Raw genomic sequence first — 23,889 nt, 5'->3', positions numbered from 1 at the left:
AGGCCGCCGGCCTCAAAGTTGCAAGCCTACTGTTGTCAATGAAGTCTCCAACATGTCGCTCTCAAGCTACCAGTCGCTTGCCGCCCCCTTCTGAGCTTGCCAGAAGCTGAAGCGGTTGCTAGGCCTAGGCCTACTATGTTTAAACACAACAGCCTACGGATTTAATAAAAAATTAGGCCTAAATCATACATCATTAAAAAATAACTACATTTAGGCTACTTGGCTACACAATAAGATTTCCATTAAAGCATCGCACATGTTCAATGAAATGAAAGCGGCCTTGTCTCGCAATAAGCGGGTGGAAATCCAACACTCTTTCAACTACATGAAATTTAATAGTGAACCATCAAATGCCCCCCAGATTTCAGTGTCCATCAGTCCCAACATTTAGCAATATCAAATAGTCCAAAAGTAAATTAAATCCCAAACCAAAACGAAAATCTTCTGCTTTTATATAGCCTGTATAGATAGCCTGTAGCCGCTCCAAATGAAACGCACGTCTCACAATAAAACACATTATTTTTTTAATATCTTTCCCCAATGTACTGGACAAAGGAGTGTATTTCAGACTCTGCGAAACTCTATGCCGTCCATGTATTTTCCAAGATACAAAGAGTATCACATCCATTGTTATTTATTTTGTACATTTTGGTGTGTGCCTAGGTCTCCAGATGAGACGCTGTTTCGATATTTGATTTGGTTGCGTCTGACTCTCTTTTATCTAATCACATTGGTCTGTTTTCAGTGTGATGTTCAGTGGAAATCTTTCTTATTAAGAGGAAAGATCACAAACTACCCTCCGTAGCATCTGTGCTCAGTGCTGCAGTGGCCTTGCTTGTGTCTGGTTTAAACATTGCTAATGGGTATAATTAACCCCTAACTTGGCACTAAGCCACAGCCACTAGAACATTTATTGGGTGTCAGTGGTTTCTTATTAAGAGTAAATTCATAATTTATCTACCTGGCTTTTCACGGTATTGTTTTAATCTGTATGGTTATCAATGACTTATCAATGATCCTTTTTTTTTTTTTAATTTATGCTATTTTCATGTGGCGTTTGACTCGTTGAGGAAAACTGTTATTGTGTGTCTGAAAGATGGCCCATGAAGTGAACCCCGTTTTCTTGTTGCTTCCATATTGCACTGTTGGTGAACTCTGGTTCTCCAGATATCACTAAAAGAGCCTCTGTGTTGGAAAAATAGACCAAAGCCTGACACTGTGATGAAACATTAGCACATTACCATAGAACTGAGCTCGTAAAGAGGCCTTCATGGTCTGCCCAGGCCTTTTGGACACTGCACACATTGGATCCAGATAATTTCCCCACGCCAACTGTGGCGTTCATTTGTCTCTCTCCTAGGACTGGGCTGAAGGTGGCATGAAGTGCTTTGTTGACGTATTGCAACAGCAGGGCGAATGGAAGGACAGGAGGAGCTTTAGACTCAAGGAAGTTCCCTGGAGATAAACACTTCACACTGAGCCACCGCCAGCCGAAGGAGGGGAACGCTGGGGAAAATATGCTGGAGAACTCTCGAGCGCTCCACAAATCAGACTATGTCGGCCACCCAAGGTCGCCGCTAATGGGTGCAGTTTGCTGTTGCCGCTGGTCACACATTCACTCGCTCTGAGGTGCGTCCACTCCAGGCTCTGTCGCGGCCGCTCTCTCCAACTCCAAGGTTTGCTTCTAGCCTTCCTGTTACCTGCATCATTCTTTGTTGGACAAGGTCCTCATCTCAAGGCAGTTGCACAGTGGTGGATGGTGGCCAGATAGATTTTTAGCTGGTTAGGAAAAACCCCAATAACACCTCTCTACTGGTTATTTGGTCTCTGTGACAAAATCAAATACCATCGTTTGGGACCGTTTTAGGTGCTATTTAAACAATCTTCCAAGGATTCTCAAAAGACATCAGTCGGTGATAATCAGTGAAGTGGTGACATGGTAACCAAGGCGGCATGGTGTTCTGAATCCGTGTGTGATTTTCAGAAGCCCTGGGGTCCATTCGTGTTTGCGGTGGTGTGTCTATTTCTACTTTAAATAGTGTCGGCATCTCATCCTCTCACCAGTTTTTGTCTCCGGGTGTTCCGTTTGTACGGCGAGTTTGTTTTTGCTTTCACTTTTTTTGTTTCTCTCTCTTTCTCTCTCTTTTTTTTAATCGTATCCCCACAACGGCTGCTGCAGTAGTGTTGTATCTATATGTTGCATGAGACTGTGTTTTGTTGTGTTTATTTCACGGTTGGCTTGAAAAACTGAGCTGTGTAACTTCTTGGAGGGATCATTAGCTTAAGTAAGACATTTCTTCTGCATTAAATTGCCAGACACACTCTCTTGGATGGAAGGAAATGTCATTCAAAGTCAGAATAACAGCATTAATGGACCAATTGGCTTTGGAGGTGGGGAGTCTAGATTCATTTTCATTTCAGCTGCACTACTTCTTGGCGAAAAGGAGGAGACAGAGGAGGAGGAGCAGGAGAGGCCGAGGGAGTGTTTGTGTTTTGGCAGACATGCATCAGTTTGTTCCTCCAGTCGTTGTCCATATTTGGCCTATCTTTATGCTGCAATCTTATCACCTTGACCCACGTCTTTTGTTTTCTGAAGCTCGGCTTCCCTGCTTTGAAAGGGTGGCCTTTCGCATCAGAGGAGATTATGGTAATGAAGCTTCAGTATTTCATTTGTTCATGCAAACACAACTTCATAGACGTCGTGGGCACAGGAGAAGAATAAAGCAAAGCACCTTTTTTTTTCTCTCCCGCAGACACAAAAGGGCCTTTCTGCTCAAGTATCTGCTCATCTTGAGTCCATGCAGCAAGTGCTGAAATTGATTTATGGCTGCTGTGTCACTCAGATTGGGTCTAAAATCCCAGCATTGAATGGGGAACAGTTGTTCAGCCTTTCTGATGAGCAAGTCTGTCCCTCTGCCAGCACAAGGATGCAGGATCATTCTGACAGTGGGGATGGAGGCTTATGTAAAAAAGGAATGCTACAGTTACGTATGTTATACTGAATTTCCTGTTTCTCTTGAGCCTGCTGTGGCCTGACAATTTCCTCTGATTTTTCTCTCTGGACTCCGCTGCCTTCTATCCATTATACTATATATATTATACTCTATAGTATAATGGATATAAAAAAAATATATATATATTATATTGGTTTTAAATCAGTATGACTATTTTTAATGTTTGTGACTCACTATTGTACCTGCTGTGAAAACAAGGAGAGAAGGGAAAGAAAGCAAAGGAAAGGAAAAGAAGAGAGAGACAGTGAAAGTGTGAGCGGAGCGCCTGCCTTTTTAAAGTATCGAACAGTTTGTCTGTGTGTGGTTGCTCTCTTGGAGCTAGGCTCGCATTTATTATTCATCAGGCTTTGGAAAGAAGAGGGTGATATTTCCTCCACAACTTCTCAGCTTACTCACAGGCACTCTTGGGGGACTGCTCTGGGTGTGATGCAGGACTATAGACAGCAGTCACACGGGGTGCTTTCATTTTCATCGGAAGCTTTTGTCGTTCTCTGCAACACTTTTTTAAAGGATTTGTGAAGTTCTGTTATTGACGTGTAATACCCACATAGCATTAATAGTTGAATATTTGTGCTTTGAGCCTGCAATTACAGGCAGTTCAAAGCTCTTTTGGGTTCAGCTACTCTAATTGTATCAAAACACTGGTATGTCCGTGTTGTTCTTCTCTGTCTACAGCAGTTTGCGAGTAAAGTAGGAATTGCTTTAGTGTTTTGAATGCTTGTTTTGCTTGATAATACTCAGGGCATCAATGTCTCCTCTTGCAATGCAGCTGCAGCGACTAACTGAAATGCACTGTGTCCCAGGTGTAACCTGAAACACTGCGGCAGAGCAGGCCGGCCCAGTTCGGGCCAGTGCTATGCCTATTGGTGGAGACACTTTTGGACAGTGCATGAACTCTGACTGACACACACACACACACACACACACACACACACACACACACACACACACAATGAGGGAGGATCATTAGGAGAACTTAGCTGAATTTGACAAAATAAAAGTTTGATTATAATGGAAGACTGCACGTTTACCATATGAGTGATATTTTCTGCTTCTCTCTCTCAGACTAACTGTGTGCTGTGTGTTGGTGGTGGTGCTTTCCTGCGTACAGCTGGGAGCGTGTGGAAGCATGCGCTGTGTTCCAGCTCATCTAATGTGATTTCCACAATCCGTCCCTCCCTCCTCGCCTCCCTCTCAGCCTGGCTCGCTTTTTCCTTATGTCCCTTACTCACAAACACACAGATACACACAACACACTCAGGCACACAGATATATCAAGACACACACACACACACACACACACACACACTACCAGGGGGACAATGGTGGGATTTTCATTACCCCCTCCCAGGGCTGGCGGTGAAGATTATTCGGCGGCTGTATTGCAGTTTTGTCTGTCGCCCCGTGTGTTTGTGCTTGTTCCCGTTGCCTCCCCCGCTGTGTGCCGATACTTTGTGGCTCCGCTGCAGAAATGGAGACGTTGATTTTTTTTATTTTCTTTCGCCTTCATCTGACTCCGCAGAGCAAGACTTCCTGCTGCCAGGATGACCACTGTGCCTCGTCTCTGGCGGTACACAATAGCCTGAGAAGGAAACAAGTGATTTGAGTTGGAGGACTTGGCCACTGGGTTCTTACATGCATTCCCAGTGTAAGACCATGGGAGTATGCTATATCATATCTAGTCCCTCTCTCTGCGTGTCAGCGAAATTTCTCATTTTTATTCCCTTTCTTTCTTTGTTTTACTACTGTACCACTTTGTAAATACTCATCCTCAGCAAGAAAGAGAGAGAGAGAGAGATTGGGAAGGAGAAAGGGAGAAGGGGGGTAGGTTGGAATGGAGGGGGAGAGAGGGAGAGGTTTGGAAGGAGGGAGGGAGGGAGAGGGATGTGTTCCATTTGGATGAAAAATGAAATCCTGTTAGGCCCACCCAATCAAGCACATAAAAGACTTGGGGGAAAAAAGTAAGCACAGAATTCACGGTTGAAGGCATTTTGTCAGTTCAACATATTTAGTCAATAACTAAGCATGGCCTCATTTGGTTGCATAACATGGAAAATGGACGTGTATCAGCGGCTACCATTCACACGCTGTAGGCAGAGCATGTTCATTAAAGCATCCTACTTTTATGATAGCAGGCTATGTAGGTAAGGTCCCTTCAAAGACCAGATGATATAAGCATGCACACACACACACATACATACACACAAACACATACACACACAAACAAACACACAAACAAACACACACACACACACACACACACACACACACACACACACACAGGGAGACAAAACACTGACACATGTGAGGGAGAAACCCAAGGTAGGCCATTTGGTTTGCCTGTAAATGGTGTTATTTGATGTCCCTACGATTATCTGAATGAATCTTCCCCAACATTGATCCTCGGTAGCATTGCAGTGTTTTGCAGAAGTTTTTGAGAGCAGAAGTTTTTAAATCACATAAGTGGAAAATTTGTGGTAAAGGCAGATCACGGGGAGGGTGTCATTTTAAAATCCCCAGGCTACTAGCTTGATTAGCAATCTGTTCATCTTGTAGCTTTAAACAAAATACCCCTCCAGTGGGAATGCCTTGGGAAAATGTTTTAGCTGTAGGGGGTTAATACTGTGTAGACCTTATAGGTCCACACAATGAGCCTTGAGGTCTGCACTCAAGCCTAAAAATACACCTGTGGAAATGGCACTAATTGCCCCGGCTGTGTTCATATTGGAAACCACAGAGGAGGTCTCAGCGGGCGGCCTGAATATTTAAACAGCTCAATCAGGGCTTCTCCAGTCCAGTTTCAGCCTCATGCTCGGCCTCAGAGTGGGAGGGGGCTATGGCTCAGCAGAACACACAAATGCTCACAGTGCAACCTTTTAGGAAGAGAAGATAAGATCTTATTTCAACTCAACACATCAGCACAATTTGATTTCTGTGACCTTGAATATCTGTGAAGCATAGGAATGTGGTCGTTATTGAAATGAGTGCTGAATGTGATATTCATGTGTTATTGACCATTTAAAAGCGTTAGAAAAGCTTAGTCATTCTCAGAGGTTTTATGGGCCATTATGTATCCGACAATAAGACAGGTGGTTAGGCCTATCTAATTTGTATATCATCTTTACATGTTCATGTCAATTTTCATCGGTAAGGGATGCGCAGTTCTCCGGTGCCTCTGACTTAAACATCAGATGGATGCAGGGCAGGTTTTTAGCAGCAGCGTATATATTTTTGTTACCTTGACTGAGGTGCAGGAGAGAGCTCCATCGTAAATCAGGCCGGCTTCACACACACACGACACATTTCTCTCCTCCTCCGTACCCTCCGCTGTAGCCTCCCATCTCTCTCGGTCCCATTACGGACCACACCGAGGCCACAGCCCCATCCTGGCTGATAAGGCCACGCTCCCCCCTCCTCAGTTTGTGCTCCATCCATCTTCTCTCTGACACGCTGTAATGGTGTTCCGGCCTCTTGTCATCACGGTGGTAACGTTAGTCACATGTCCAGAACATGGCCTCTCCATGGCTGGTTACCATCTGTGTGGATGGGAGTTATGTAATAAGAAGAAACATGTAATAATGTTTATCTTTCTCATATCTTTAAACACCCACAAAGTAAAGGATTTGACTTAAAGTGTTAAAGGCTGTAGATTTCAGTTTGCTACCCTTAATGATTTAAATTATTTAACAGCCCTACAGTCCCCAGCTTCAGCTTCAGTTGATTAGTTTTTGATAAGACAAGACAGCATTGCTTGATCTGCACGCATGTGTGTGTGTGTTTTCCTGATGTGTTTTTCTTCTCCTAGCGTCACCCATTTATAAGATTGGTTTGATCTCCGATTGACCGTCAGCATTTTTCTAAGCGCAGTGTCTCATTGAATTCACATCAATCGTCTGTGGCTGGTGTGATGGTAAGTCACGGCTCTCTCCGCCCATCCGCCTGGAGGGCCGCAGCAGGAGCCTCTCCTCCACCCTTCGTTATCTCACCGCGGAGAGAAAAAAAGACCCATTCTGCTGTTGACCTTGCTCCTCACAGCTCAGAGGAGCAGCAACAGAGGAAACGACATTAAAGGCTGCATTCTAATAATCGTTTGGGATGTGCTTATTAGTGAGCGGGGCGCGTTTTTGTTGTTGTCACAGGACCGTTGATGGGTGACGTGTCGAGTAGGTATTAGGCAAGCCCACTGTACTGTTTGATGGAGGTGACTCTTCCTTCTAACATCTCCTGTTTCTGTATTCCAAAGAATAATTTGAAGTCTGGGTCTTGCTGAGAAGCCTGCGGTGGAAATGTTCATTAGCGCAGTGAAAGAAAAATTAGCTTCAGAGAAAATAACCAGCTTCTGTGTTTGCAAATGACGGCGGCGAGTAGACTCTATTTGGCTGTGGTGGTGGTTGTTGTGTTGGGAGGGGGGTGTTGCTAAGCAGTCATGGCTCATGGCCTCTGGGTTTGTCAGAACTGCTAGCATTCGCCGGTGGGCTGGGAGCCATAATTACCACGCTTTGCCTAGCGTGCCGGAGAGGGAAGGAGAACAGCGGGCCGCAGCCATGCTCGACATGAGAATGAGGTTAGTTTGTGTCCGTGTGTCTGTGGGCAGACCTTATTGGCTCCGGTAGAGACTGTGTGAGTGCACTCATTGAGAGCAGTTAGCGGGGCTATGAGAATGAGGTTAGCTCCGTGCCCATGTGTGTGTGAGTGTATGCAGACTTAATGGGCTCCAGTAAAGAGCGTGCTCATTGAGAGTGGTTAGCGGCGGTGCAGGGATGGGTGCCCTTAGGTGCCCATCAGACTCAGTCTTTTGAGTGTGCCAGGGGCCGGCCACGGAGAGAAGAGGAGAGAGGTGGGGGAGAGAGAGATGTTTGACGTGAAACGAAGCAGATCACCATGCTCTCTCCCAGAGGATGCCGAAGGAAGAGGGCCAGAGAGAAAGATAGAGAGAGATGTGAGAAAACAATTTAGAGAGAGAAACTGAGCTGGAAAGACAGGAAGAGAGAGAGAGAGAGAAACTGAGCTGGAAAGACAGGATGGGAGAGAGGGAGAGAGAGAGATTGAGAGGGAGAGAGAAACTGAACTGGAAAGACAGGATAAGAGAGAGGGAGAGAGAGAGAGAAACTGAGCTGGAGAGAAAGAGAGGAAGAGAGAAACCGAGCTGGATAGACAGAAAGAGCGAGAGAAAGGGAGATAAACAGAGAGACCGAGGGCATGTGCCTCCTCCTAAGTGCTGAAGCTGGTTCCTCCCTGTCCTCTCCTCCTCCTCCTCTTCCTCCTCTTCCTCTCCTCCTGTGCACACCTGTGCCGTGTGTCTTCAGGCCTTCCATTCACATGTGCTGTATGTCACTGTGAGTGCCGTAATGCTGCAGCAGCTGACAGGCCCGTGGCAGCCAGGCGCTTGCACTGTGATCCGTCACACACTGGGCTCAACGCTGATTGGTGGAGACACTAATGAACAGGGTGTTATCTCGATGTTGGGAGTCAAGCCTCTCTCTGACTGCTGACGCTAATGAATCATAGCTGTTTTTAGCTCCGTAGCCATTTGTTTGTTTTTCGTTGTGACATATGCTTTCATGCACCCCTTTTGGTGACATGCTCATAATGCCTACTGATGCTGGCAGCGTGGTGCATGCAAGATGTCTGACTAATGTTAGCATTTTTCATCGTTGCCAGTATTGACACTTGAGAGCCTTAAGGACAGTCTTTTGATTGAACCTTGTTATCTGAAAAGCGATTGCAGGTGCCCCTTTTGTGCCACAGTTATCTGAATGGCTGCTGATTTGCCTTATTCTAGCAAATGAGTGCACTTGTCCTTCATGTCAGGAAAGTTGTCACCTAAGCAGTTATCCTCCCACTGTATGTGTCTCAATCAGAAGTCGATTAAAATCCACTCACAGACCACTCCTTAAAACCACATTGACAAAGGTGGAGTGAAATGATTCTGATTTTTCACTGTGTCTTGTTTGTTATGAATCTCTGATGATTTTTGTCTGCCTAGTTATCACTGTAGGAAGCAGTCGGTGTAAGGGTACCAGCCTGATACATCTGCTATGTTTAGAATCAGCACACACACACACACACACACATACACACACCACGCACACACTGCTCTGAAGGTTAGGCACACTTCACTGCTTTGTGAGCTGAGGCTGGAGGGCTTAACAACTCTGGCTGTTGGTGTAGCCTACGACATGAGTTTAAAAAAAAATGCATGCAAACTAAACTAAATTTAATTCGCAATAATGTCAATGCTTTTACATGGCATAGGCCTATATGCAGTTGTTTGATTGCACGCATGTTTGCATTTTGCAAGGTCTATTTTCTTCGCCTGTCTGTCCCGCCTTCAACACTTTTACATATTGCCTTCAGCTGTGCAGCCTCAGGTCAGCTCACTTCACTTGATCAGTTCTTGGCGAACGGTAGTGTCACACGAAGTTAGCTAAACTGCTAGAATGAGCAACAAAAAACAAGCATCTTTAGCAGGTCACTGGCCAGAGTGTTTGAGTTGCGAGAGCAGAAAAAAAGTCACCTTCTTGTTGCAGGGAAACAAGCAGGGCTCCCACTGATTATATTCGTAATGCACGTTTAGTTCCCATGTTTTGATCCCATATTTTGTTAAGCATGTTCACACTTATAGATGTAGCTTCAAGTTGTTCAATATTCATAGTTCATATTGTTCAATTTTCACTTCTTCAAGTTCACGTTTTTCACAAGAGATCTTACCTTCACTGTTCATATATAACTGGAGCTAGTTCTTTTCAAGTAATGCATGCACAACACATATGGAACATGGAACCCCCAAACCCCCTGGTCCATGAAAAAAAAAAAAAAAAAAAAAGAATCAAACCGGTCCATGGTACATAAAAGGTGCTCTAAACCACCTTCTGTAAATCAACTGTATACTACTGTGTACATTGCACTATATGTCTTGTCTCTGTATATTTCATCACCTTTCTATACTTTGCATCACATTACATGTATGCATCACAGCTAAGATCTTTGGTTGCTATGAAGGCCAGTCGTTCTAAATGGATGGTTGCTATGGCCAAAGGCCAGTTCTATCTCTGCCGTTGTCAAGCGGGCATATCCTAGAATTCTGATTAAGTTATTTTATTTGAAACATCTCGATTTTACTTAGCCTACTTCCATACAGTGAGTCCCATTAAGAAGTGACCACTTCATTCGCGCTTACTGTGATGCACGCAGCAACATTATTAAATTAATCTGTCACCATATGCCTACTTTTGCAAAGAGGAGAACATTTTAATTTGGTTCACAATGAAACGTTACATTTAATGTACATGTTGACAATGAATAGGCTAGTTTTGGTTGTTGGTGGTGTTATTGCATCCCTTAGTTATGCCTACAATGCAAGTTCCCTCGCGATTGGAAGCTCCTGTAGACAATAGTAGACGCATTTCAAAACATCGCGTTAGGAGTTAGGAGTCCTCGCCACTTCTTTTAAGCGGTCACAGACTCAGGTGCTACTTTTAGAGCTAAAGTGCTTCGTGAATTACTGTTAAAAAAAATAGCAGTCCTAAAGTTACAAGTGACTAAGCTACGAGTGCAAGCATCTCATTTCAAATGAAATGACCATGGCATTACGCTAAACAACATAAATCCCAATTAGCAACATACATCTCCTCCCTATAGCTAGCCACACAAGAAATTAATGATACTTAATCTCTGCTTAGCATGCTTCTCCGCTTAGCATTCTAATAACAGAAGGGGCACATTTATGTTGACCACTACAACATGACTCATGTCTGTAACTCTATAAAACACTTACTTTCATAAAGGACGCACACCATCCAGCACAGTTCTACACATGGAAACTGATATTTTGGGCACTTGTTTGGCCACAAACTCGTATATGCTATGCTGCTCGGACCCCTAATAATACAACTTAACAAGAACAATAAGTGTGCTTGCAAGCACACTTAATAAATGCTTGGAGTGCATTTAGATACTCTTGCAGATCCAGTACAGTAATGACCTGTGTATAAGCCTCAGATGGTGCTTTATGCTATTTAAAAAAGACAAAACCGTGAAAAGACAAAACCCTGTGTATTAACCTCATAGCTGAAGACATTTTGCTAAATCGATGTGTAAACCTTGGCTAATAGGCGGGAAATTACAGTAGTCAGGACACTGCATTGATAGGTGTGTTATCCTGAAGCTGTGATCGTCTTCTCCTCTCTTAGCCACTTCATACTGCACAGACATGAAGCAGATGACATTCCATTTGTTACGGAGAGTATTTATTTTGGATGCCTAAGCCATGTGTTTCCAAAAGGTGTGATCCAATGGCGGCCGGCAGGTGTGTTTGTGTTAGTGATTGACATCTTCACACACTCGGTCTTTCAGTGTCGGGTGGACTCATCATCTTGGCAGACGTAAGGACACCAGTTGAGTTATGAAGTGGAGGAGATGAATGGGCTTTTTCTCAAACCTTTCTGTGTGATCCATCAGTCTTGGAGAGGCTTGGTCACTGACTCTATTGATTCCATGCCTTATGTTCCTCTTCCGCTCTCTCTGGACATGTGTTTGTTTAGTCTGACTGGTTCTATTATGGCCACTGTTCATTTCATGCGTGCTCAATCTGTTTACTGTGAAGGACTAGGAAAAAGTGAAGCTCCCATTAAAGTTTAATTTGCAGTGACGTTTCAAGCTCTTACGGCCCTTGCTCGGACTTAAAAGTCTTCACGTTTTCCTTGAACTTTATTGACATTTTTTGATCCTGCAAAATGAGTCAGCGAAATGCATGGATGTGTGTGATAAAACGTTGTCTGTTCATACTGTGAAGGACTAACCATAACTTGCCCTTACTGTAAACATTATGTGTGTGTTACATACAAACAGTGTACATACGTTATTTCTGTACGGTGTGTGCACACTATTGGCAGCTTGCGAATTCACTACAAACTCATCACTTCAACCGAGACTTAAGCTGATTGACTACGTTTTGCAGTTCTTTGAATGACTCTTACGAATGGGATGAAAGGCTGCACACGTTTTGTTATGGATATCTCAGCACTGATTAGTCAGAGCAAGACAGCCGTTGTGATGTTACCTAACAGTAGTCATGTAACTACTGTTACATGTAGTCATGTCATGTTACCTAACAGTAGTCATTAGATGAAAGCGATGCAGTTTGTCAAATGCATCCATCCAGCAGAACACTCACAAAATTACAGCAATTTACCTTGATTTAAAGTGTGTTCATCTCAAATTGAATAATAAGGTAATAACCACATCTAATATTTTGGGGAATTCTAGCGTTGCTTTCTTGTTTTGCATGTTACACAGGCTTTGGACAATTGTGCCATCTGATTGTGTTAATCTGTCAAAGCCTGTGTATTTGTATTATCTGATGGAGAGGAAGAAACATTATTGCACTTAATCAGAGAAACAATGGAAAAAATCCTCCTAATCAATTTGAAAGTGTGCATCTAAAGATGGAATCAGAATGAAACGATCATGGACAGGGCAGCAACATGGATGATTAGATTACACTAATCATCTTTTAATGACATCAATGTTGTCTGTCTATCCACCATTGGCAGATTGATCACAAAGTTCATTTTATACCCTGTGTGTGTGTGTGTGTGTGTGCCCCACAGGACAGACCGCAGCCACGGGCGATTCAATGTTGTCTGTCTATCCACCATTGGCAGATTGATCACAAAGTTCATTTTATACCCTGTGTGTGTGTGTGTGTGTGTGCCCCACAGGAAGCGGAGGGGACGCTGCCCAACCTGCTGGTACGTCTCGGGGACCAGAGATCAACACCGGCAGGTGCTCGTCCGAGCCCCGAGATCAACACTCCTCTGGTGCTCATCAGCCCCGCTTTCAAACGCAAAGGTGAGCACAGGTCACCCACCCCTCGCTCCCACTCTCGCTTTTACTTTCTCTCTCTCTCTCTCTCTCTCTCTTTCACTCTCAACCAGGCCACACACACCTCTGGCTCCCACTCATCCCTTTACTTTCTCTCTCTCTCTCTCTCTCTCTCTCTCTCTCTCTCTCTCACCCAGGTCACACACCCCTGGCTTCCACTCTCTCACCTACTTCCTCTTGCCCTGGTCACATCTTCCTCTCCATTTATTCACTCACTGTTCGGTGTTTTTTTCATGTTTTTCTGTCTTTGTTTTCCCTCCTCTCATTCAGATTCTTGTCTCATTCTCCCACCTTAATGTGAGAGCCTGTTTTGTTCACCTTTGCCTGGTGTCTTTTGCACACACATACTCTCAATACACACACATACTCTCAATACACACACACACACACACACACACACACACACACACACACACACACACACACACACACACACACACACACACACACACACACTCTCTACCCCTCTCAGGCGCTCCTCCTCTGACACGTTGAAGTGCGGGTGTGGTTGTGGAGCGTTGTTCAGGGCCCGGAGTGTAACTGGGTGACGTCTTGAGGCTCATTAGCATGTGTGCAGAAGCTGATGAACGTGCACGACCGCACCACAACACACAACACCAACCCACTCTGTTTTACTCCACCCTACACCACACCACAACACCACCCCACACTCTGTTTTTTACTCCACCCTACACAACACCACACAACACCACCCCACCCTGTTCTACTACACGCTACACAACACCACACCACACAACACCACCCCACTCTGTTTTACTCCACCCTACACCACACCACACAACACCACCCCACTCTGTTTTACTCCACCCTACACCACACCACACCACACCACACAACACCACCCCACTCTGTTCTGCTCCACCCTACACAACACCACACCACACAACACCACCCCACTCTGTTCTGCTCCACCCTACACCACACCACACAACACCCCCCCACTCTGTTCTATTACACCCTACTCAAAACCACACCACAACAGCTGCCTCCTCACAACACCCACCCAGATGACTGTTGATCTTTTCTACCTTTCTGTCTCAATTTCTTTCTCTCACTCTCTCACTCTTTCCTCCCTCTCTCTCTCTTTCTTTTGCTCAACTCACTGTCTCTCTTTCACACCTTCCTTTCTCTTTTCTCTCCCTTTCTCTCTCTCTGTCTCTCAGCGTATGTCTGTCTAACTTCAGTAGGCTTTAAGTTCCCTTGCTCTGACATTTTCACCAAATCAGACGTTACTAATATTGTGAAGGTCAGTGGGTGTTGTCTGATGGTGACACATATTTTAGTGTGTGTAGTTGTTGTGTGTGTGCACATCGTTTTTTGGTTGTGTTTGTGGAGGGGGGATGCTTTTTTTGGAGGGCATATGGTTTTGTTCCTAGTTAAAGATGCAGCACCCCAAAATGTGTTCACATGAATATTAATGCTCCTGGTCTTTTTTTAGACGTTGTGTGTGTTTGTGCATTGTAGTTTTGTTTTTTTTTTTGGGGGGGGGGGGGGTGGCAGCTGGTTTTATAATTAGGGAGCCAAGTGTTGTCAGCCGCTCTGGTAGACACTCTCAGCTGCTGTCATTAATGATGTTCTCTACCACATCCATTATATGACATCACTGAATGTGTTCATAGGAGCTCATTTACAGTTGTGTTCGTGCATGGATATTCTTATACATTGTCACACTGTGTGTGCGTGTGTGTGCACCAGTATACCTTTGATTCTGTGCTTGTATTAATTTCAATGTATGTGTGTGTGTGTGTGTGTCTGTGTGTGTGTGCGTGTGCGTCCTCTGCAGCGGGCATGGAAAAGCCCAGTGTGGTGGAGCAGGTTGACCTGGCCCCCACCCTGTCTCTAAGCCTGGGTCTGCCCATCTCCCAGAACAGCGTTGGGCGCCTGATCCCGGCCGTGTTCGAGGAGACCTCGCTGAGAGAGCAGCTCCGCGTCCTCCACCTCAACGGCTACCAGCTCAGCTGCCTGTTGAGGGATAGCACCCTCGCCTACCAAAAGGGTGAGCACAGTGCCTGCATCCTCTCGCTCTCACACTCATTCTCTCTCTCTCTCTCTACTTCCCTCATTCTCTCTCTCTCTCTCTCTCTACTTCCCTCACTCTCTCTCAAATTCAAATTCAAAAGTGCTTTATTAGCATGACTGTTACAGTGGGTACAGTGTTTCCAAGGTTAGTGTTGCAAATAAAACAGTATAACAAAAGAAAGAGATACAGCAGTCTTTCTCTCTCTCTCTCTCTCTCTCTCTCTCTCTCTCTCTCTCTCTCTCTCTCTCTCTCTCTCTCTCTCTCTCTCTCTCTCTGCTAACTCCTTAAGGCATCTCTCTCTCTCTTTCATTTTCTGTTTCTAATTTTTTTTCTCATACACATTCTCTTTGTCTCTCTTTAGCCATCTTTCTCTCTCTCTCTCTATCTCTCTTTCTTTCTCTCTCTCTCTCTCTCTCTCTCTCTCTCTTTCAAATCCTTCTATCTCCTTCACCATCTCCATCCCATATTATCTCCCTCGCTATTGGCCTCTGTTGTGTCTCATCTCTCTAAATCTCTGTCATCATTTCCTTACCCCAACCCTCCCTCTCCATCATTTTCATCAGTCTCTCTTTCTTATCTCTTTCTCCCTCTCTTTCATTTTCTTTTCATCTTTGCAACTTCCTTTTGGCCATCTATGCCCCTTTGTTTCTCTTGCTCTTTCACTCTATTTCTCTCTGTATCCCTTCTTCCTCTCTTTCATAAAAGTGGTCCACTGCAGTCGCTCCATAGCATAAATAACACACACAGGTGCTGTTGCTCCCAGGCGATGCTGGATGTTGGTAAACAGGACTGGCTGTACTGAAATCAACCGGAGCCTTGATACTCGATGGGTATCTTCTGTTGTTGGTGTTTGTACCGTAGCTACATCGTACGCGCAGAGTAGAGTGTTTGTCGGGATGAGACTGAGTGTGTTTATCAAAGGGAGCGGAGGGAAGTATCGGGATCGTGTTAATCCGTAAATGAGAGGCTGAGCCCCAAATCCTCAGCGCCCCAATCCCAGCTCTCTGAGGCCCTGAGTCACCGGGACTGCCCTCCTTCCTTCACACACACACACACACACACACACACATACACACACACACACACACACACACACACACACACACACACACATACACACACACACACACACACACACATACACACACACACAGGGCTGGAAAGGGCCCAGATCAGAAACCCACTGTCTGCGTGACTCACCATGCTCAGAAGCTTTCAGAGAAAGACTGAAAACCACCATCCAACCACTCACCCCTCCTTTGTGTCTCATTCTGTCTGTTTGTGTCTCCCTCACACCATATGCACACATTACACTGACATAGAAAGACACACACACACACACACACAGATAAACACACACACACACAGATGAACGCACGCACACATACACACACACACACACACACAGATGAATCCATACATACACACACACACAGATGAACTCACACGTACACACACACACCAACATACAGTATATGCAGAGATTCATGCTTATGTACACAGACACAAATGTGCACACATGCACAAGCGCATACAGACATAAACATTTACACTTGCACATGAACATTGTGTAAATGTACAGACACAAGCACACACACACCAGCAGCATTCTCTGGAAAGCACACACACATAAACACACACACACACCAGCAGCATTCTCTGGAAAGCACACACACAGATGAGCGCACACATACACGCACACATACACGCACACATACACACACACCAGCAGCATTCTCTGGAAAGCACACACACAGATGAACGCACACATACACACACACACACACACACACACTAGCAGCATTCTCTGGAAAAGGTGGGGGGTAGCAGACTACGCATTTGCATTAGTTTGTGTTGGATAGCAGGGCTCTAGTTACTGTGACTCATTGTGAAGCAGTGCTGTGTCTACGCCAGCGTCTGTATTCAGTTTAAAGCCACTGCAACACGGGCGTGCCAGGGGCATTACCACCTACAATCACATCTATCTCACATCGGCCTCATGACGAATTCAGCGCCATACTCTATGCATATGGGCCAGAATGGATGGCTTTGTGATGCGGCGTTAGTCATGTATCTCACAAGCATCTGCTTGGCAGTCCGCAGATGTACACTACCATAGCCAGCCAAGGACAAAAAAAAAAAGAAAAAAGAAACTTTTTAAAAACCCAAGAAGTTAAAATCACCGCCCCTCCACTCAGTCCCTCCACTCCCTTATGTAGGAATTTAGTGAATGTTAATATTTCAGAGGGTGGGCTGGGCAAGACTCGGCTGGATAAGGCGGCCTCCCGGACAGCTCGCCAAACGGTGCAGGGTGCAGGGGCCAGTCTCTCCTGCCTACCGCCGGCTTGAGTGAGCAAGGAGAAAAGCCCAGAAGACATCCCCCACCGCCAGAGACACTAATGAGGAAAAAGTGGCTGCGTTATGAAACATTCATCAGCCATTCAGCTCGTTAATATTCATCAATGGCCGACGCGGTGGCGGGTGCAAATTGTCTGTAAGTGTACGCAGTGGTCTCTTGTGTGCGATGAGCGAGGATGACCGCAGCCATCAGAAGCCACGTCAGGTGATCAAAATGTGTGTGCGTGTGGTGTGTGTGTGTTTAAGAGTGTGGGTGAGAGGGAGAGAGAGATGTTAGTATGCAGGCCACAGTGTAATCCTGAACGGGGACACGGCGTGAGGTCTCTCGGAAAATAGCCACAGCTTTGATCAAAGGTGGAGGTGACTGCCTTGTTTGGCGTTAATGTGTGGCCCACAATGCACTGGTAAGGAGTGGCATGGCGTGAGGTCTTTTGGATATTTGATGCAGTCTTGATCAAAGACGAAGATGTCATCGTTAAAACGGTGTGATTGACAAGCCCCACAGCGTAGCACGGTTGTTGGCCCACTACCCCTGATAGGACACATGATGATCGAGCACTTGACCGAGATGAGAGCACCTGTTTTTGGATTCACTCTGTGCTTGTGTTTATATATATATATATATATGTGTGTGTGTGTGAGTGTCTCTGTCTCTGTCTCTGTGTCTGTCTGTGTGTGTGTGTGTGTGTAGGCACAGTCTGTTGGATGCCATCACTCATAGCTCCCCCGGTGGTACAGAATTAGCACTTGAAAAACGTGTTGTGTTTGAGATCTGTGATCTCTCGGCGGTGGGAGAAAAATGCTATTAAAACACATTTTTTGTTTTTTTCTTCATTAACTAAAGGCAAAAGGGAAAAAAACACTTTGTGTTGGGAGCAGAAGGTGGGCAGAAGGCTGAGCATCTAGGTTGGGCTTAATGTACCATTAAATGAATGGGACTCTGGGACTTGAGGCAGCGGAGTGGCTGTCCCGAAGTTGTTTTGTAGCTATTAGTCAGTGTTGCTCAGTTGCTCACAGGTTCGACAAGGTGTCCCTTTAGTAGCACCTTGACGCTTTTCACACGCCACTTGTGAATGAGGGAGTTGTTGAAGTTAAGGTCAGAACGGCTTCCTGTTTTTGTTTTTTTTCTCAGTTTGTCCTGGAGAAACCTCATCTACAGCAGGAGTCTACTTTCTCTACTCAGTCGAGAAAAGCTGCGGGAAAAGTCTCTCTCCTGACACACTCACACACACACACACGCACACACACATACACACACACACCACAAATGTCACTAGTACCGGATGTAAGTGATGTTGCATACAAATAAGTTATATTATGATTTTTTTAGGATTGGATAGGTTTTCATCTGGATCATCTAATCTACCTTTCAGCAGTGAACAACTTTTATGTGTGAGCTCAACCTGTTAAGCTTTTCTTATGCAAAATTATATGGGTTCAGTTCCCTGAAGAACACAGCCACTGAACTCATCCATCCAATCGCAGCCCTGCTGTGCGTAGCCTTCAGTGCGTTCTTTTCTGGATGAAATAATCTCCACGATGACCGCATGTAAATGAGGCCTGTCAGGTGGGAATGGGTGCAGTGTCTGGTGTTAATGAACTCTCCGATTAGCATCTTCCTCTCTGCTAGCCTGTCTTTCTCTTGTATCTTTCCCCCGTGTGTGTGTGTGTGTGTGTGTGTGCTGTGATTTTCGTCTAGCCCTCAGCAGACTGTAGTCGGTGTGATTATCGTTCATTAGAGTAGAGAAATGCCTCCTCACAGATCTGCTGTCTGACCCCGCAGTCAGTTAAATCACAATTTAGATTGTGGCCGATTGGGAGTAGGTAATGTGTGTGTGTTGGGATTTGCCCCCCCCCCACCCCCATTGTAGCGCAGCTCCACGTGGCCACCCAGCCTTTCCACTGTGCTTCTGCAGCTCTCCTGTTTCCATAGTGATTGTGAGAGGAAGATAGATGGAGAAAGAGAGATGGATAGAGAGAAAAGAGAGAGAGACACCAGGAGAGACAGACAGAACACAAAAAATAAAGAAATAGAGGGAGTGAAAGAGAGCAAGAGAGTGCTGAGAGGGAGAGCGGTGCATTTAGGCGAGCTTCTGCTCCTTTGTCATGGCGGTCGCTTCTTTTATTAAATCCTCACCTCACTGTGAGGAAGTGTCTCCAACCACGACTCAGGTTTAGGCCTTTAGAAAGACTGGGACGGGAGCTTCAGGAAAAAGCAGCCAGTGTTGTTATCATACATAAAAAGTTGCCATATTTAGTTTTAGACTAAAACTCGCATAGTAATGCTTTGAGGGCAAAATGATGGTTTCTTTACAGTCAGTGGGTTTGGGGGGAGAAGGCTAATATAATATATTGCACCATTAGCTGCAAAGGAGGAAGTATAGCAATAGTGGTCAATGCTGATTGGTTAAAAGCTGATATAGTGGTTTCAAGTGTATTCCCATTAGGATTTATGGTCTAGAAAATGAAGCAAGGTCAGACCCTTGTTCAGGAAGTAAAGTGCTGCTAACAAAGTGCGCTAACAAAGTATAATGCTCTTCTTATTTTCTAGGTAACTATACGAAAGTCTATTAAATATGATTTTGCTACAGAAGGCACAGTTCTTCTTTTTGTACCATGGAAGAAAGTGGTCAGTCAGAAGCGGCATACTTTGTCAAGGTCATTTTCACACCATCAGGGACCCTAAAGGGGCCTACCAGCTCCCCCCATGATTCCGGCCCAAAACGTGACTCCGCCACCTCCTTGCTGACGTCTCAGCCTTGTTGGGACATGGTTGCCATCCACCAACCATCCATTACTCCATCCATCTGGACCATCTAGGGTTGCACGGCACTCATCCGTAAACAAAACTCTTTGAAAATTAGTCTTCATGTATTCCTGAGCCCACTGCAACCGTTTCTGCTTGTGAGCATTGCTTAGGGGTCGCCGAATAGTAGGTTTATGCACACTTACAAACTTGAGGTTTGCGGGACTCCAGAGGCACCAGCGGCTTTAAATACCTATTTGCTGCTTTGCAATGACATTTTAGCAGCTGCTCTCTTAATTCTATGAATTTGTCTGGCAGAAACCTTCCTTATTAAGCCTTTGTCTGCACAAACCCGCCTGTGCTCTGAATCAGCGACAAATTTCTTCACAGTACGATGATCACACATACATTTTCGGGAAATATCCAATGTTCTCATACCTTGTCCACTGAATGTTTCGAACCCTCAACCACAACACTCTCCACATGGTGGGCCGGCAGTGATGGCTTCCAGCTTTCCTCCTCCCGCTTACTCCATATCTAGCAGGAGGCATATTCTGTCTCCTCCCCCACCCGACGAGCAGCTTGTTTTTTGCTCCTTTCATCCAGGCCCAGAGCCCACATGTTCTTATGTTCTAGGTAACTATACAAAAGTCTATTTACAGCTGTAAACACACATGTCCACAGGATGGACCAAGAGTTCAGGGTTGTTGAGTCTAGCGACTCAGACGTGAAAAGCTGTGCGGGAGAGCGGAGAGATTTTGGTGTTAGGTGCTGGCGACCGCCGCCACCCTTCACTTGCTCCACCCGGAGGAGTGTGTCAGGTACTCCGTCCCCAACAGGACCAAGACAGACAGGAAGGAGACATAATGAGTAGGGGAGCACAAGGCCAGCCTCCTGCCAGACTGTGTGTTTGTGTGTTTGTGTGTGTGTGTGTGTGTGTGTGTGTGTGTGTGTGTGTGTGTGTGTGTGTGTGTGTGTGTGTGTGTGTGTGTGTGAGTGAGTGAATAAATGTGCGTGTACTTCCACCAGACACGCTCTGTGATTTATGAGATCAGCTTGTCTCCAGGGCCACAGTAACACTGGCTGCAATGCGACTGCGACACCATACACACACACACACACACACTCACACATACCAAAAAGCACACACTTTACATCAGGCTCACAAATCCTCACACACACACACACACACACACACATATGTAAATGTGCACTTCAACAGACACACACACTTCAACAAGCACACACACTCACACCTGTGTGTTCAGGTGTGTGTGTGTGTGTGTGTGTGTGTGTGTGTGTGTGTGTGTGTGTGTGTGTGTGTGTGTGTGTGTGTGTGTGTTTGATGAATGATTTCCTCTCATGTTCCCTGCGTTTGGGTCAGTAATGTGAAAGAATCTGTGCTCTGAGGAGCCATAGCTCAGTACATTGTGCACTCTCAGTGGCGGCCTACATGCATAATGTGCCAGTGTTGGTTCAGAGCGGGGGGGGGGGGACTTTTCCCGTGTGTGCTGCTGCTGCTAGTCTGTGCCAGGTGACGAATGGCACCACAGAGTGCGCACTACATACGGAGAGGGCTCATGGAATACGGCAGGGAGAAGATTGCTTTGGCTCCCGAGCGCAAGCGCTGGCGTTGAGCTGCAGCTTTTTCATTTGTGCCTTACAGTAGCATTGATGGACTGGGCTGATGCAGTTCCTCTGCAGTGCACACGTGCGCTGCTGTGAGACAGTACAGACAGCACAGGAGGCTTTCATAACGTAGACTTAGCTCTGCAGAAAGAATAACGTTGTGCAGTTTGGAAACTATACAGGTCAGGGATTGCCAGAGCACTCATGATCAAGGGCAGTACAGGGATCTTGGGCAGAACAGTGATTTTGGGCAGTGACATTGGCACATGCAAGTTTTGAATGAAACAAGCATGCAAGTTTTAAATAAAATAAGCATGCAAGTTTTAAATGAAATAAGCGTGCAAGTTTTGAATGAAATAAGCGTGCAAGTTTTGAATGAAATAAGCGTTCAAGTTTTGGGAGGTGAATAGACTTCTCAAAGATGACTCCAACTTTAAGGCAGTTGTAGATTAGTTTTGGCAAGGCATGCTTTCTACTGTAAGACTACTTGGCAAATGTTGATGATTAACAAAAGGCTAAAAGTAAATTGGAAAGTAAATTGCCCACATGGGCACTGGGACCAGCCAGAGGTCTAGACTGGTGCTAGGGTGTGGAATCTTTGTTTGCTTATGTATGTTTTGGAGGGAGAGTGATGATTTAATTAGCGGAAGGTACTCTGAATTGTGTTCCTTTCAATTTTTTTTGTTCACCATCTTCATTCCTTTACTTTGAGTCAGTCGACACACGCAGACGCCCAGGAGAAATGTGACTCAAACCATGACATATTCTGTTTTGACTCTGTAATGATCACTGAATTGTTAGTTGAATCCTTTCAGCCACTCTTTCTCAAATGATGAAACTGAAATGTGTTTGTTCTCTCATCCTCCTCCTCTCCATATCTCCATTCTTCCCCTCCCTTTCTCTCTTTCTGGCTTCCCTCTCTTTTCTCCCCCTGTCTAATTCACTTCTCTATCCTACTCTTCCTCCTCCTCTTTTCCCTTTGTTATCCATCCTTCACTGCCACTTTCTTTCTTTCTCTCTCACTCTCTCTGACTGAGTACATCTACGTGTGTTCGTACACTTGTATTCATTCCATCCTGTCTCTGTGCCTGCTCTCTAACCATCCATCCCATCTCTGTCTGTCTTTCTTTTTTCTCTTGCTCTCCCCTCATCCTTTCTTACTCCTTTGTCTCACTCTCACTCTCCAACCTTCTCACTTACTTTCTCTCTATCCACCTCACTCTCCCTCTCCACTCTCTCTCTCACTCTCTCTTTTCTCTCTCTTCTGGCTGTAAATAGTGCTGCTGAATGGAGCCTGCTGCCATTAGGTGTCCGGTAGGCAGAGGGCCTGCTGTAATGATCCCATTAGCACTGGCTACAAAAGCAGCCTCACTGGGCCATTCATCTCCACACACCTCACCCCGCCCTGCCCTGATCAATGCAACAAATTACACTTTCATGAGGACTTCTGCCCGCCGCCGCACCTGTTATCTCACATGGCTCGAGCGACCACATGGTGCAGGCCCCAAGATTGGTTGTGATAGATAGCCCTAAGCTGCTTACCATTAAACGTGCTCTAAGCCAGTGGTTTTCAAAGTGGGGGCCGCCAGGGGGGCCTCAGCAAGTTGGAAGGAAAAATAAAAGCAACAAATACATTTGAAAAATCTAAAATATACCTATTACTATGAGGAAATGCCATTATAATAATTTGTGGCATATCTGAACATTATAGGCTATTTTCCATGATAATGACTGGGAATAATAGTAGAGTGATGGCACTCATATAGCAGAAAGCCCCAAATGCAATTTTTACATGCTGTATGCTACATCACGAAGTACTTCTGGCTAAAATAATTATTAGTATTAGCTTAATGTATTTTTACATTTGCCGTAGTATTGTCGATGGGTTTAATCAGAGACTTTCTAATGAGGAGACACAGCACTCCAAAAATCCTCCATAGAAATGCATGGCCCCAGCAGTGGCGCGACTGGCTGGGGCACCTGCACCGTACGCCGGCGACCCGCGTTTGATTCCCGCCCTGTGGTCCTTTCCGGATCCCACCCCGACTCTCTCTCCCACTCACTTCCTGTCAATCTCCACTATCCTATCTAATTAAAGGCATAAAAAGCCCAAAAAAATATACTTCTAATATTTCTGCTGAATAGGATGCCCTACGAGTGCCCAAAAAACTTTACAATATGGCCGCCGAGTGGAGGGACTTGCCTAAAAGGGCTTT

General features: G+C 45.3%; 1 protein-coding gene across 1 annotated transcript in view; it reads left to right on the top strand.

Moving 5' to 3' along the window:
- pigg (phosphatidylinositol glycan anchor biosynthesis class G) overlaps positions 1-23,889 on the top strand; it is a 100,353-nt gene that overhangs the window by 19,649 nt on the left and 56,815 nt on the right. The window contains exons 5-6 of the mRNA XM_048262389.1: positions 12,737-12,866; positions 14,704-14,916. Of these exons, the coding sequence (XP_048118346.1) occupies positions 12,737-12,866; positions 14,704-14,916 (343 nt within the window). The remainder of the gene's footprint in view (positions 1-12,736; positions 12,867-14,703; positions 14,917-23,889) is intronic.

The sequence above is a fragment of the Alosa alosa genome, chromosome 14, assembly GCF_017589495.1.
Source record: "Alosa alosa isolate M-15738 ecotype Scorff River chromosome 14, AALO_Geno_1.1, whole genome shotgun sequence".
Taxonomy (NCBI): domain Eukaryota; kingdom Metazoa; phylum Chordata; class Actinopteri; order Clupeiformes; family Clupeidae; genus Alosa; species Alosa alosa.
The sequence above is the reverse complement of the archived record's forward strand: the minus strand, read 5'-3'. Positions and strand labels throughout refer to the sequence as shown.